A 16,005-nucleotide genomic window follows, 5' to 3' on the forward strand; every position below is an offset into this window, starting at 1 on the left:
AGGCAGAATAAAATGATCAAAGCCAAGCTCATAGATTTGGTATCACAGCGTGATCAGTCAAGTGATATAGTTTATCAATCATCCGATCCATAAAAGGAAGCACACTCAGAGGTTCGGTCGACCGATAAGCATGATCAGTTGACCGAACACCGAAAATCATGGGATTGCACGGATCATATCATAGCAAAGAAGGAAGGTGCGGGGTTCAGTCGACTGGAGAATCAGTCGACCAAAAGCATCAATCGACCGAATAAGGGTTCAATCGACCAAATCATGTATATAAAAGAAGGTCTCCAGGTTCGAGCGCACAACAACTTTTCTCTCCGATTCATTCTATCTCTGTTGCTACTGTTCGTGTAAGCGACGATACCTCTGCTCCGGAAAGCACTCCAACAATTTTGTTAAATTTTCATACTTGTGTTGTTAGTAAATTATTTTCATACTTGCATTTATTGATTGGAGATAGTAGGATTGTTACTATCATCTTTTCATACGGGACGATTTGGCTTCCTCTAGAAGAACTATATAGAATTTCCCACCGAAAGTAATCAAAGATCGCGAACTTTGGAATAGTAGTTGCCGGACTACGAATCAAGTAAAAAACTATTGTGTCTCTAAATGTTTGTCTCTTTATATTCCGTTACAAATTATACTTTGATTCGTTTTTATTATTATGAAAAAAAAAAAGATTTAGAACGAACGAGATTCATCCTCCCCTCGTCTATCATGATCCAACACTTATGCATGGAGGAATTGTGGACCCCTTGGTGCAAACTCAATCTGGAAATCCTACTGGATGACGAAAACCAAAGTACTAATTTGGTTGATATCCCACTGGTTTTTTATTGTAACTAACGACAGCAAAAGTATAAAAAAGGATAATAATTCCAAATTGATTGTAACCCATCAAGATTTGTCACATTCGGTGTCATAATCCCAATCAACCTGCTGATTAAAAAAATGGCAACCCCGATATCCATTGAAATCAATTTGGCAAAGAGCTGTACTATGTTGTGTTGCTACATGTATTGTGGCAAAAGATCATAACCCTCACCCTAAGCCCCTCTAAAACCATCCCAATCACACTGAAAGGGAGTAGATGATGGGATCATTTGGCCAGGTGGCCTCCTACATACATGAATGCCCAGACGGTATGTTCGATGGACCAAAAATCTACTAAATCCTATGAATTAAAAACAAAGAGTATGACCCAGTGCAATCTCCAAAATTAATTAACAGATGAAGCATACCTTGACGGTAAAGTCATGGAAGGAACCGGAAGTTTTGGAGGGAGACATACATCAGACGATGAGACAAGAGGACGAAAAGTGATCTGAGGACGATGCAGAGAAAACTTACATGGCCTTGGCGTTGGTTCATTTATAGCAATGAACAAAACCATTCTAGGCAGCTGTGCAGTATCAAGATGAATATCTCAATTTACAGCAGAATTAATTCCGATAAGTTAACTAATAAAGGACGGATTTATTGGATGGTTTATGCAGATCGCTGAATAGGAACACATAAGTACAGAATTTGGAGTAAACGTCCTAAACATCTACAAATTACAGTGTACAAGTGAACAAGATCAACCAATCCAAGCAGCTCCAAACAAACTACTTCCTGCTCTAAAGCAGGCTGTCGGTCCTCGCCGGCAATCGCCTGAAGAAATTCAGAGGCGCCGACGGCAGCTTGTGCCTGAACCGCGGATGCCTCATGTAGTAGAATCCGCAGACGGCAGCTATAATCTGGAAAGGCGTCACATAGAGCACCATGGCCGCGCACAGGCAGAACACCAAGAACATAGCGGTGGCCCGCGGATCCCTCCACGTCAGCAGCAGGAGCAGCCTCTCTCCCTGCGTGGCTATGTCGCCGACCACCGTCTGTATCCTTCCGGCCACACTCCTTAGCCGGTCGTACCTCATCCTCACTATCTCTGGGCTCCGGCTCGTTGGGTACGTGTCGAATTCCTCGTCCAGTTCGTCGGGGTGCACTGCCTCCACGTGCGAGATCTTCGTGTTCATGTGAGGCGGATAGCGCGGCCGGAACCGGTAGTTCCACACACCGATGAGAAACATGTAGACGAAAACCGTCGGCAGGATCAGTTCCGGGAAGCAAACCAGCATTACAAACAAGATGTGCACCAAGATGGTGGTCACGGGGTTCTTCCACGAGCACACGTTGTCGAACCACTTCCAGACAGCGAACAGGCCGGAGAAGACCGCCATCAGCCTGAAGAAGTTGGCCTTGCTACGGCGCATGCTCCACAGGTGGGAATGAGCGTCCGACATGTATTCTACCACTTCCCTCCGCAGTGGCGGCTCCATCCGACTCAGCCGCGCGGCCACGATCTGGACGGCTTGGTGCCGGAGCAGCTCCTGCTGGATTATGGGCAGCGGCAGCACGTAGTGCATCTTCGGCAGCAGCGGCTTCGAGTAGATGTATATGGTGCTCAGCATCGACGTGACGGAGAAGCGGATCGCGAGGTGGATTTCTCCCATCTTCTTGACGCCGGAGTTGTGGAGGACGAGCAGGGGATAGGAGTTGGTGTAAATGCGCCCTGTTTGGAGAGTGGAGAGCCGGATTCTCACTTTCCCAATCTTCACGTCCTTGTTTCCGCCGTTGGAGCCGGAATCCTTCTCCACGAGTTGCCAGTTATCGAAGACGCCGACGGTGAGCACGGTGGCGTGGTCGTACACATCCCACGTGTACTGCTCGTTGAACCGCGGGTTCAACTCGTCGACGACGGTGCGCGTGCGCACCCACTTGTGGCCGTACTTGGCGACGCAGTAAGGGTCGCAGGTGCCCCGCGTCTCGCGGGTCTTCATCGGGTGAAGCCCGGCGACATTGAGGATGCCGAGCTCGAGCAAGCCGATGGGGGGCTTCCACAGCTGCTTCGCTGTGGGGCGCAGGTCGCTGCTGTACTGCGTCGACTCATCGAGAACGTGGTAGCCGCCGTCGAGGCAGATGCGGGCGTGGATCTTGCTGGAGAACTTGGCCTCCTTCAGCTGATCCAAGTCCAGCGCCACGTGCTTCTTCAGGTTCCACCACCGCGAGTGGATGATCCGGTTGTCGGCGCGCTTGTCGATGGTGGTCAGGGGGATGTGCACGCGGCCAATCTCCTCGTCCTTGTTGTGGGCGACGCGGTCCTCCACGGAGAGGACGAGGTCCTCTTCGAAGGGCTCGGCGGCCACGAACATAAACTCCTCGTTCCACAAAAAATTGGCGGTGCGGGACAGGATCGCCTTCGTGCGCAGCATCTGGTTGCCGAGGCGGACCTTGCAGAGCACGTCGGGGACCCTGCTTTTGTCGAACGCGAACACATCGTGGGCTTCGATGATGTTGACTCGGACGTACCAGAGCCGCGGCGCGTGGTACACCTTGGCGCGGATGAAGTTGCTCAGGGTGTGCGGGTCGACGGCGGGGATGGAGTCGGAGTGCGTGGCATAGGCGAAGGACTCGTCGGCCTGCGTGCCGAGCCACACGGCGAGCATAAGCTCGCCCTTGCTCAGCTTCTCGCCCTTCTTGCCCTCGAGGCGGTACCACTCGGGAGCGAGCGGGCTGTCGGGGGGCACGCGCGTGGGGATCTCGTGGAGGTCGAGGCGCACGATGCCGACGAAGTCGTCCTTCACGACGTCCTTGTCTTTGAGCACCACCTCGACGACAGAGGCCTGCACCCGCTCGTTGGGGAAGGCGAACACCTGGTTCCACTCCGGGTTCTGGTTCTTCTCGAAGTGCCTGGTGGTGCCTTTGTAGTTGCCGAGACGCACCTCGACGTAGGGGTCGAGACTGCCGGTGATGTCCTTCGCCGGCAGGTCGCGGGCCTTCACCACTCGGATGAACAGGTACTCCATCTTCTCCACCAGATCAAACGCGCCGGCCTTCTCGCTGGGGATCATCCGACCGCCAACGATACGACCGCCGCCGAGATAAGGGCTAGTTTCCTTGAGCTGGAAATCCACCGGCTGTTGTGCCGACGACGACAACATCCTCATCACCCGCGGCGGCTCGGCCTTCATCTCACTGCCCACGTGCCTGGTTCTACGACATGAATTCGTTAGATCTAGCTGCTATATTACACGCCACTCAATGCCCAATTGAAATCCGACGGACTGTGTTTGTACCTGACGGACTCCTCCACCGCCGGGGCACCAGCGGAGTAGAACAGCTGCTCTGGATCTCTGGGAAGATGGTGGAAAGTGCGGACAGGCACCGAGTCTGGTCGGGTATCCTGGAAAAAGCTCTCGGTGGCCGCCGCGACCACTGCCTCCGCTTGGCTACCGCCCGCCGGAATATTCAAGAGCGGCTCAACCGCCGGCTTCGGATTCGAAGCGCGAATCGAAGGGTCGTTGGTTAGGAACACCTTGAGGCCGAGCTCGCCCTTGACACGCGACCACAGAGCCCGCTTCTCCAAGGGGTAGAACAGTTCGACGGCGTCGGTGTATGGGACGAAGGAGGTGCCGGCGATGCGGACCTTGCCAATGCAAGACTGGAATCTGGACCCGCGGTTGGCGTGGTAGACGAAGGCCTCGAGGTGGCGGTCGGAGAGCGCGGAGGGGTCGGAGATATTGAAGTAGAATATCTCGTTCCAGACGGGGTTCACGTCCTTCTCCTTGACGGTGGTGCGGAACTTTTGGCCGTCGAATTCGAGCTCCACGTAGGCGCTGACGGTCCCCTGGCCGTCCTTGCCTATAAGGTCATGGGCGCTGACGACTTCGACGCCAAGCTTCAGATTGCCGCTCATCATGCTGCTTAATTCCTTCCGCTCTGGTTGGTGGGGAGTGGATGAGAATTCGAGCCACACCAAACGCTCACCTGATTGACAATTATTGCTCCAGCGATTGATTACCTGAAAACAAAGAAGACTTTGATCGATGAACTGCTCTCGGAAAGAAACGATCAGCAAGTAGCTGACACAAGATATAAAAATATAGTCGACAGCCATGGCTGTTGGATGTTCAGTAAAAGAGAAGGTTTGTTACATCGACATTTTATAGTCTGTCCCTTAGATGTTGTAATGGCTTAGGAGCAATCAGCTTGATAAGTCACATTACGGTGGCATCACAATCAAAATTTGTCATCTACTCTCCTCTCTTTGGGCAAGAATATGAATAGGGTTGTAGATGAATAAAATGTTTGTGAGTAAAATGTGTTTAACTTGGTAAGAACTTCTATATATGTTCATTCCATATACATCAAAGTCAAAGTCAATTAAATGAATAAATTTAAATAACTGGTTGAACATATTTATATTTAATTTATTAATATATATTCATGAGTAGAGATTATGAATTAATAGTGCATAATGCTCGATCATTAACAATATTTATGAACAAAACTTATGAAATATAAGTTCATTAATCAAACTGTTACTAAACTTTTAAATAAGCCAAGAACATAGTTTTTTGAAAGTTGGAGCGATCTAATTTTCCTAAAAGTAAGGGTTGCTTATCATTTAATTATCTTCAAGAGAAATCTCCTAAGCAGTGATGTAACTTCAACTTCCTTCAGTCAAATTGGTTTGTGAAACATCTTGATTGACTAGAAATGTTCAACAGAATCTTTAAAAGCTTTTACACATGAACAGTCAAACTGTATCAGAAATGTTAGTATTTGACTCCTGGAGGAGATAAACGAAGGATCCAAATATAGAGAAGGATTGGAAAACCAAAGGCGAGAACTCAGGAATCAAGACCTCACATCACAAGTTCTTGGAACGCAAGCAACCCTTGTGACACCACAACTCTATTTTTGCTTTGGAAAAAAAAAAAAAAAGATCAAAATACAAAAGTACTAAAGTCAATTTCTAGTAAACCATCACAGAAATCAGAGAACATTTCTAGGCCCTCATTTCTTGCTTCAGTAAGTTCGATTCGACTTTCTGTTGACTTCAAGAGAACAGAGCCTAAGATTAAGGAAAATAACCGGAAAAGGAAGAAACTTTTAGCTTCAAAGCTACAACTTCTCTTCTTACTCTTCGTCGTCGATCGTCTTCAAACAGATATTTCTCTGAAGCAAGAGGAAGGGAAACATAAGAGGAAATGAAGGAGAGAGCGAGGAGGCGTCGATGAAGGCGAGAAATACGTTTGTGTGGAAATAGGATGAAGAATCGAGGCCATCGCCGTCAACCATGACAAAGATATCGCTCTCCCTTTTCTTCTTCTTTCTTATCTTCAAATATTTATCTATTTATTTATTTATCATGCAGAACAAGTATTCATTTATTTGTGGGCTTCGTTCAGCCTCTGCGTGGAAAAAAACATGTTTGTTTGTTTGGTCTTTGCTTAATTTAATGTCGTCGTGATTAAGTTTTTTATTTTTTTTTAATGATAATTTCTTAATAGTCGATAAGCACCGACCATGGGATATAACTGTTGTGCGGGGCCTCCACGTGTGATCATCTGAATGGTCCCTGCTGCTTTCGTGTATGCATTTTGGCATAATTTATACTTAAAATTTATAATTAATATCCATATATAATAATAACGTAATTCATTATTGTCCCTTTGGATGGTCCAATGACTAGTGCGATCGTTCAAATTTTGATAAAATTTAGGTAAATATTTTTTTTATTTATCTCTTTCGTGTTAATCCTGGGACAGATTGACAGATTACTTCACACCCGATATGAACACCCACTATACTTCTTATACATTTCGTTCAATAATGGATCTAGATGATATAGCAACTCGGCTACGGGCCAGACAATTATCAGGAAATAGAGGCGATGAAGGATTGGTAGTGGGGCGAGAGAAGCGATCGAGTTGGGAACAGAAAAACTCACCAAATGCCTATTAGTTATAGCCCTAGAGTCAATCATTTAATGATTGTTGTATGGACTCATTGTATCATATTTCTTATATATAAAGACATTTGGTTTTTGATTATTATGCTTACTTGTATTGATGCCAAATAAACTAAGTATAATAGCGTCCTTTAGTAGAAGGTTCTTACCTACATCAATCGATTGGTTGAATCGATAGTGAGATGATATAGGGAACACTACTCTTAATCATTCTTAGTCGAGTATTAACATTCAGGGACAATGTTAATGCAATAAGACTAGCATGTAGGTCAACTCGATGACTTGATCTCACAAGTCATGGATATGGAGATATCAAGTTGACACATGGGTATGCATTGGAGAATGTATACTGAATGACCCGCCATGAGAAAGTATCATGGATCGTTATAAGGAGTTATGTACTTTGGTTTCGTCAAACGTCACCCGTAACTGGGTGGACTATAAAGGCGATTACTGGGTATGTAACGATTTATGCAGAGGGATGTGAGTGATGTAGATGAGATCTATCCCTCCTATATGACGGGAGTGACATCGATATTCTTGATAGAGTAAGACCACGAAGTGTATGGCCATACCCAAATGAGTCAATATGAGATATTGAGCTCATTTGATTGAGTGAGTCTACTTGGAGTTCAAGATTTAGATTGATCAGAGGATGACACGGTCTATGCCTCACATTGATCAATCTAGATGTCTAGGATAGAAGGACACTTGTCATATATTGTGAGAAGTCACAATTAATAGTCACAAGGTGATGTTGGATCTCAACATTCTTGTAACTTGGGTAGCAATAATGTATTGCTAGATGCCGCTCATTGCTTATGTTTCTAAAGGAGTTTAGAAACATTGCCAACGTTACAAGAGCCTATTGGGTCACACACAAAGAACAAGTGGATGGAGATTAGGTTCATATGATGAACCAATTGGATTAGGTTCATATGATGCACCAAAGATTGGATTCGAATTAGACTTATTCGAATTAGTACTAATAGTCATACTAATAGCCACATGAGAAAGTATATGACACTCATATAACGATTCATGATACTTTCTCATGGCGGGTCATTCAGTATACATTCTCGAATGCATACCCATGTGTCAGCTTGATATCTCTATATCCATGACTTGTGAGATCAAGTCATCGAGCTGACCTACATGCTTGTCTTATTGTATTAACGTTGTCCCTGAATGTTAATACTCGACTAGCAATGATTTAGAGTAGTGTTCCCTATATCATCTCACTATCGATTCAACTAATCGATTGATATAGGTATGAACCTTCTACTCAAGGACGCTATTATACTTAGTCTATTTGGCACTAATACAAATAAGTATAATAACCAAACAAATACCTTTATTAATATACAAGAATATGATACAATGAGTCCATACAATCATCAAATGATTGGCTCTAGGGCTCTAACTAACAGCCATGACTAATCACAAATAATTTAATTAATTGCTTAAGTGTATGTGATGCATAATTAGTAATTAATTAGTGCCTAGTGATTAGATTAGATCTAAATCGTGTAAAAGATGCACCCTCTCGATTAGATTAGATCTCAATCGCGTCAACTCAAATGCCTACCGTGCCGTGATTCCTATCACTACCTCGATCACATGTGTTGTTGAATCTGCCAAAGCAGAGCAACACATATTATCTTGGTAGGGTACGAAGGGGCAATCTTGGTCCCACTTATCAATGCATGGGTGAGTACAACTCAATTAGATTGAGTAACTAGTTAACTCAATTGGATCGAGTTTAACTATAGGCATTTTCCAATGGTTGGTAGATAGGTCAAAATCACATTTATATTAATTCTTGGGTGTATTGCCAAAGCTAACTCGAGTTTTAATATAAATGCGGATCTTGATCCTATAAACAAGAGTTGCATAGAGATGTAATTGGTAAATTGTTACCTACCGATCATACTAAGTCTTGGGCGATTTAGCCAAAGCTAACTTAAGGCGTAGTATGATGTGGATCTTGTCCCACATGAATTATAGAATTTAGTGGGAGCATCATTTAGTTAAAGGCCTAATTAAATGATTAAAAGAATATGATATTTACTTTCTGCTTTAATTTCTGTTGTGCATTACCATGACGTCGAATACGAACTCTTTCTCCCTGCGTTATGTCCTTGAGAAGGACAAGCTCAACAGAGCAAATTTCTTGGACTAGTACAGGAACTTGAGAATAGTTCTCACCCAGGAACGTAAATTGTACGTTCTGGAGCAGCCCATTCCGGAGGCTCCTCCTACCAATGCCACGCGAGCAGACAAAGATGCTTAAAAGAAGCATCAAGATGACACATTAGATATGTCCTGTCTAATGCTCGCGACCATGAACTCTGAGCTTCAGAAGCAACACGAGTTGATGGGCACTTACGATATGGTTGAACATCTTCGTCAACTGTATCAAGGACAAGCGAGGCACGAGAGATTTGAGATCTCAAGGGCACTATTTCAGTGCAAGATGTCAGATGAGGCTCACGTAGGCCCATATGTACTCAAAATGATTGGGTACACAGAAAACCTACAGAGGTTAGGGTTCCCGCTTGGCCAAGAGCTGGCCACTGACCTGATCTTGCAATCCTTGCCGGATAGCTATAGTCAATTCGTTCTAAACTACAACATGAACAAAATTGACAAGCCACTGCTCGAGCTGCTTAGCATGTTAAGAACTACTGAGCTCAACCTTAAGAAGGTTAAGCCTAACTCTGTTCTGATGGTTCAGAAACATAAGGGCAAGGGCAAGCCCAAAGGCAAGGGAAAGTCCCAAGCCAAGGGCAAAGGCAAGGCACTGAAGCCAAAAGGAGGGGTCGCCAAAGATGCTACCTGCTTCCACTGCGGTCAGACTGGGCACTGGAAGAGGAACTGCAAGGTGTACCTGGAAGATCTTAAGAAGAAGCGAAGTGAGACTTCCACTTCAGGTATATATGTTATAGAAGTCAATCTATCTATTTCTTCATCATGAGTATTAGATACTGTTAGGATGTATACTAAAAGTCTAGCTTTTGGTATAAACATTTATCTAGAAATAAGAATCACATTGGTCAAATGTCTACATTTATGATAAATGTAGTTGTTCAATTAATTTATATTGTAGATAACATGGTGTGTGGTGTCACACATAGAGGATAATGTTATCATTACCTTATAAATTATAAACAGTAGCTCACGACTAAGATGAAAAGGAACAACCCATTGGAAGGTCGTAGTGTAATTATGTATTAGTTTATCTTAACTATATAATTACACTAGTTCACTTAGAGTGTATTGAGTATGACCATTAGAAGTCGGTTCTTTTTATACTAACTTTATAAAGGAACAAAGACCTCAGTTATTATGGAAGTATGTGCTCTTAATCCTAATATAATAACAAGCACATATATTTGATATTTATTTCTTTAATTTATCAATGGGTGAGATTTAGTTCGATAAATCAATAAGCCCGATAAGTTGGGAAATGATATAACTTATAGTGTGTGTTGTTGATTATAGAAGGAAACTGTGTCCTAGTAATCTAGGTTGAGAATGTCCCCAAGAGGAGCTCATAAGGCTTATCATGTTAAACCCTGCAGGTGGACTTAGTCCGACATGATGATAAGGTTGAGTGGTACTACTCTTGGACTAAGATATTAATTAAGTGAGTTGTCAGTAACTCATTTAATTAGTGGACATTCATTATCTTAAACACAGGGAGACTAACACACTTATAATAAGAAGGAGTTCAAAATGTAATTTGGGATTGGTGCGGTAGTTCAATAATAGTTCTCTAGTGGAATGAATTATTATTGATAAAATTAAGTTGTGTGTTCGGGGCGATCACGGAATGCTTAATTTTATCGGGAGACCAAAACCAATTACTCCTCTCGGTCCCTATCGTAGCCTCTTAATTATAGAGTACTATACCCACCTATACTCACCTTCTTGCCCATCCTATAGGGGCCGGCCAAGCTAGCTTGGAGACCAAGCTAGGGCCGGCCATGGCTTGGTTCATGGTTGAATTCATGTGGCCGGCCCTAGCTTGAACTCAAGCTTAGGTGGCCCGCCCTATTAAAATAAAAAGGAATTTTAATTTAATTTTTTTTTCTTATATGGATAACATGATTTAAAAGAGAGTTTAAAAATTTAAATATTTCCTTTTATAAGATTCTACAAAAGATTAAGAGAAGAGTTAAATCTCTTTCCTTATTTGTAGATTAAAAGGTTGACTTTAATTTTGGTAAAAACTTTCCTTTTAATCATGTTCATGATTTAAAAGAAAGTTTAAAAATTAAAAATTCTCTTTTATTAGTTTCTACAAAAGATTAAGAAAAGATTTAATATCTTTCCTTATTTGTAGATTGAAAGGAGATTTTAATTTTTTAGAGATAACTTTCCTTTTTGAAAATTATCCACATGTTTAAAAGAAAGATTTAAATTTATAAAATTTCCTTTTTATTAACCAATCATGAAGGGATAAAAATTATTAGAGAAATTTTTATAAATTTCCGAAAACAAATTAGGAAGTTTTAATTAAAACTTTCCTTGTTTTGGGGGAGAAAGTGGTCGGCCAAATAAGTTGGAAAAAGAAAATTGATTTTTAATTAATTAATTTTTATTTTTCATGGCAAAGGAATTAAAGAAGTTTTTATTTAAATTTCCTTATTTGCCAAGGCCAAGAATTATAAAAGAGGGGGTAGAGGTGCCTTCAAAAATAGACAATAACCTCTATTCTTTTTCTCCCTCTTTTCCTTGGTGGTGTGGCCGGCCCTTCCTTCTTCTCTTCTTCTTCTCTTTGTGGCCGAACCTCTTCATGCTCTTGGAGTTTTAATTAGTGGCCGGATTCTAGCTTGGAGAAGAAGGAGAGAAAGCTTGCATCCCTTGGAGCTTGGTTGGTGGAAAAAGTTCTTCATCCTTTGGAAGTTTTTGCTTGGCCGAAACTTGAAGGAAGGAAGAAGAAGGTGCCTTGGTGGTTCTCATCTCGGAAGATCATTGCCCACACAATGTCCGAGGTTAGAAGAGAAATACGGTAGAAGATCAAGAGGTCATTAAAAGTTCACAAAGAAAGGTATAACTAGTAATTGTTTTCCGCATCATACTAGTTTTATTTCTTTGTAAAAATACCAAATACAAGAGGCATGTGATTCTAGATTTCGAATTAGTTTTCGATGTTGTGTTCTTTTGTTTTCTTTTCAAACTTGTGCTTCGATTATTCTTTTTGGTTAACCTAGAGTCATTTAAGGAAATTAAATATTAACTTTCCTTAAAAGGCTTTGTCTAGGCGGTGGTGGTTGCTCCCATATCCAAGAAGGCCATGTGCCTCGCCATGCAGTCCTGGAAGCCAAATTTGGAAATTAATATTTAATCAACTTTGTGACCTAGGTGATTTGGATTGAACGTGTTAAGTTCCGCAGGAGATCCAAATCTAAACCTAAAAGAATATATAAGTTAAACTTGGGATCAAACATGTTAAGTTCTGTTGGATCGTGAAACGTCGATAGAGGGGGAGGTGAATATCGATTCGAAAAACAACGAGTATAAAAGAGTTAAGCGCAGCGGAAATAAAACAGCTTAGACAGATGAACACGATGTTTTTTACTTCGTTCGGAGCCTGTGACGACTCCTACTCGAAGGCCCGTACTCCTTGAGTACTTTCGTTGGACAATCACTAGCAGTTCGAATATTATTACAATTTAAAGTACAGAAATGCTAATGAGAATAAAACAAATACCGACAAGAATTAAAGACGAGGAAAAGAGCGTATTGTCGGATCTTCGTTAGCGTCGCAGGAGCGCAGAGCAGTAGAGCAAGAAGTCTAAGAGTTCTGAGTTGATTCTGATCTCTGCCTCCGCCCCATCTTTTATATGAAGCTCGGGGCGCCCTGGATCCCTTCCAGGCGCCCTGGTGAGACGTGGCAAGTCCAACCAGCGAGCTCCAAGTGGCGACGCGCGGTCAGGATAATTTTTGCCTCCAGGGCGCCCGGACCTCCGGGCGCTCGGATCCCCTCCGGGCGCCCGGATCCCCTCCGGGCGCCCAGACCACCTTTTTCCAGCGAACAACTTTCCTGCAAAACAAGGTTAGTCCGAGACAAATAGATCCTGCAAAATAAAGTGTTTAACACAGTTTATGAGTTTAGTATAAGAAGTATGACTTAGAAAAACAGAGTATGACCTAGATTCCGTCTTTTCGAGACTGGAATCTAGTCACGATCTCGACTTAGATATCCGAAATGGATCTAAGCCAGATCGACGCCTAATGTTCCCTTCCCGGAAACGCGTCCTCGCAGTCACTCCCCTCCAGTGACTTACCTTACTTACCTGCCAGACGTCCGGTCAGCCCTTCCGCCCGTTTGGACTTCTCGCCAACTATCCGGTCAGCCCGTCGACCTAGCTGGTCTTCTCACCAAGCGTCCGGTCAGCCCGTCGACCCGCTTGGACTTCTCGCCAGCTATCCGGTCAGCCCGTCGACCTAGCTGGGCTTCGTGTCAGACATCCAGTCAGCTCGTCGACCTGTCTGGACTTCTTCTGCACACTCGATCAGAGTGTTTAGACAACAACAGACTAACTTAACCTGATTTGTCATTCATCAAAACCTGGGTTAAATCGTTAGTGTTAACCGCACCAACAATCTCCCCCTTTTTGATGGAATGACAACCTGGTTAAGTTAGTGAAAACATATGCAAGAAACAACATGCATTTATGTGGTTTTAAAGTTAGTTTGTATTTTCAAGTTGGTCAAATTGGTTTAGCTAACTTAACCACCCACCTAACCCTCCCCCTTTGGCATTTATAAAAAAAAAGTATGGATTAAGTAAGCATCAACATAGACTTCAGACAAAGTAAGAAATAATGTCAAGTTAATCTGGGGGAGTTAAACTTTTGAAAACTTGTTTAAAGCATTAGCTGTTTAGAAAAATAGCTAAGTTTAGATAGTCTGATTTTCAAGTTTAAATTTTCAAAACAAATTTCAACTTTGAAACGCTTTTCAAACAAAAGTTTACAAATTCAAAATTCTAAAACTAAGTTTTAGATTTAAGGAAACAATCAGTTTTAAAACTTTGAAATTTATTTTTCAACAAAAAGATTCAATTTTCAAAATTAAGGAAAAATGATTTTGTAAACTTAAGTTTTTTTTTTAAAAAAATCTAATTTTCACAATTTTCAATATCAAAGCAATTTTTACAACTAATTTAAATCAAATTGTCAAAATTAAGTAAAATCAAATTTTAAGAACTAGATTTATAAATTCAATTTTCAAAACTAAGTTAAATCTAATTTTCAAAATCAATTTTCAATAAAAAGTAAAACCCAATTCTTAGAAACAACTTAGTTTTATAAGACTTAGTTTTCAAAAATAGGTTTAAGAAAATTTTTTAAGAAAAAATTTTTCAATACGAACATAAAATGTTGAAAGAATTTGCTAAAAATATTCAAAGTTGAATAAATTTTAAAACAAAGGAGTTTTCAAAATAATTTTGTAAAATTCTTTTTTAGAAATTTTCAAAAATAAGTTGAGTTTAAACTTTTGATGAAAAAAATAAGTTTAAAATTCAATTTGAAAAACTGAAGTAGTTTTATATCTCCCCCTGAATCTGACATTAAATCAAATGTCTAACCAGTTTGTTACTGACTGACTTATCATAAGATAGCAGCTTTCACTTGGTTAGTCAAGTTAAGTTCAACCTTAATTTGATTAATGTATATTTTGTATTTAACGCCCAGACTTATATCGATGCACTGAAATAAGCATCTTAAGTCTTAGGCAAGTGACCTATACATCTCACCCCTTTCTATGTTCGTCAAACACAAGCAAGGTAAGCCTAGGGTTTTGGTGAGATGTTCAAAACTAGTCATATGGGTACATGCTTTCTAAGGATTTTAAACTAGTCTAAGGCTAAAACTTCATTTAAAAATCTAAAAATAGGAAAGTTTTGAAAATGAAATATGTTTTAACCTATAATTTAAGAATAATCATTTTTGAAAATATTTTTGAAATTCGAAACTCCTAGTCTATTAGACACATCCCTAGTTTTCTACGTAAATAGCTAAATTCATTTTCAGGGAGTGGTTTAGTGAATATGTCAGCTAAGTTTGACTTGGACTCAACGTATTTGAGCTCAATGTCACCCTTAGTAACATGATCCCTGATAAAGTGGTGCCTGATTTCAATGTGTTTGGTTCTTGAATGATGCACTGGATTTTTTGTTAAATTTATTGAGCTAATATTGTCAATTAAAACTTTTACATTTGTGATTTTTAAGTTGAAATCTTTTAAGGTGTGCATCATCCATAATAATTGGGCTACACATTCTCCTATGGCTTTGTATTCTGACTCAGTTATAGATAGTGCAACACAATGTTGCTTTCTACTAAACCAGCTAACAAGTGATGGCCCTAGTAGTTTTCATCCACCACTTGTGCTTTTGCGGTCTAATTTGCATCCAGCATAATCTGAATCAGAATATCCTATTAATTCAAAGTCACTAGTCCTAGGATACCAAATTCCTACGTTTGTTGTTCCCTTAAGATATCTAAAAATCCTTTTGACTTGAGTCAAATGGGATTCTTTAGCACAGGTTTGGTATCTTGCACACATACTAACTGCAAATAAGATATCAGGTCGGCTTGCAGTTAAGTAGAGTAGACTGCCTATTGCACTTCTATAATACTTTAGATTTACTGGTTTTCCATTTGGGTCATTGTCTAAGATTGTGTTTACTGCCATGAGTGTTTTTATTTCTTTTGTATTTTCCATTCCGGATTTTTTAAGTAATTCTTTAGTGTATTTATGTTGATAAATGTAATTTCCTTCATTTGTTTGTTTAATTTGTAATCCTAGAAAATATGTCAATTTTCCTACTAAACTCATTTCAAATTCTTGTTCCATTAGGTTGATAAATTCTTCTAAAAAGTCTGAGTTAGTTGAACCAAATATTATATCATCTACATATATTTGTGCTATAAATATGTCATTTTTTAGTAATTTAACAAACAAGGTTGGGTCAATTTGACCTTGTTTGAATCCTTTGGATGTTAAGTAAGATGTCAGCCTTTCATACCATGCCCTAGGTGCTTGTTTAAGTACATATAATGCTTTCTTTAATTTAAAAACATAATCAGGATGTTCTAGATTTTCAAATCCAGGAGGCTGACCTACATAAACTTCTTCTTTTATTAGTCCATTGAGAAAGGCTGATTTAACATCCATTTGAT

General features: G+C 41.0%; 1 protein-coding gene across 4 annotated transcripts; it reads right to left on the reverse strand.

The window, feature by feature from the left end:
• Positions 1–1,465: 1,465 nt before the first annotated feature.
• LOC122056475 (FT-interacting protein 3-like) lies at positions 1,466–6,170 on the reverse strand. Of its 4 annotated transcripts, none has more exons than XM_042618447.1 (3): positions 5,975–6,170; positions 4,125–4,849; positions 1,466–4,041 (listed from the first exon to the last, which is right to left on the reverse strand). In XM_042618447.1, the coding sequence occupies exons 2-3, from the start codon at positions 4,745–4,747 to the stop codon at positions 1,629–1,631; spliced, it is 3,036 nt and encodes a 1,011-aa protein (XP_042474381.1). In that variant the 5' UTR covers positions 4,748–4,849; positions 5,975–6,170; the 3' UTR covers positions 1,466–1,628. The 4 variants fall into 4 exon arrangements, with proteins under 4 accessions (XP_042474381.1, XP_042474382.1, XP_042474379.1 ...); XM_042618448.1 differs by having other exon boundaries at positions 5,926–6,170; XM_042618445.1 differs by lacking the exon at positions 5,975–6,170 and having other exon boundaries at positions 4,125–5,096.
• Between the last annotated feature and the right edge of the window lie 9,835 nt (positions 6,171–16,005).

The sequence above is a fragment of the Zingiber officinale genome, chromosome 3B, assembly GCF_018446385.1.
Source record: "Zingiber officinale cultivar Zhangliang chromosome 3B, Zo_v1.1, whole genome shotgun sequence".
Classification (NCBI taxonomy): Eukaryota; Viridiplantae; Streptophyta; class Magnoliopsida; order Zingiberales; family Zingiberaceae; genus Zingiber; species Zingiber officinale.

What these genes read in the sequence shown, in the direction of transcription:
- LOC122056475 (XM_042618445.1), bottom strand. Translation starts at nt 4,945, where the DNA reads ATGGCTGTCGACTATATTTTTATATCTTGTGTCAGCTACTTGCTGATC. An exon ending in GCGGTGGAGGAGTCCGTCAG is followed by an intron (nt 4,042 to 4,124) that starts GTACAAACACAG and finishes TTCATGTCGTAG; the next exon opens with AACCAGGCACGTGGGCAGTG.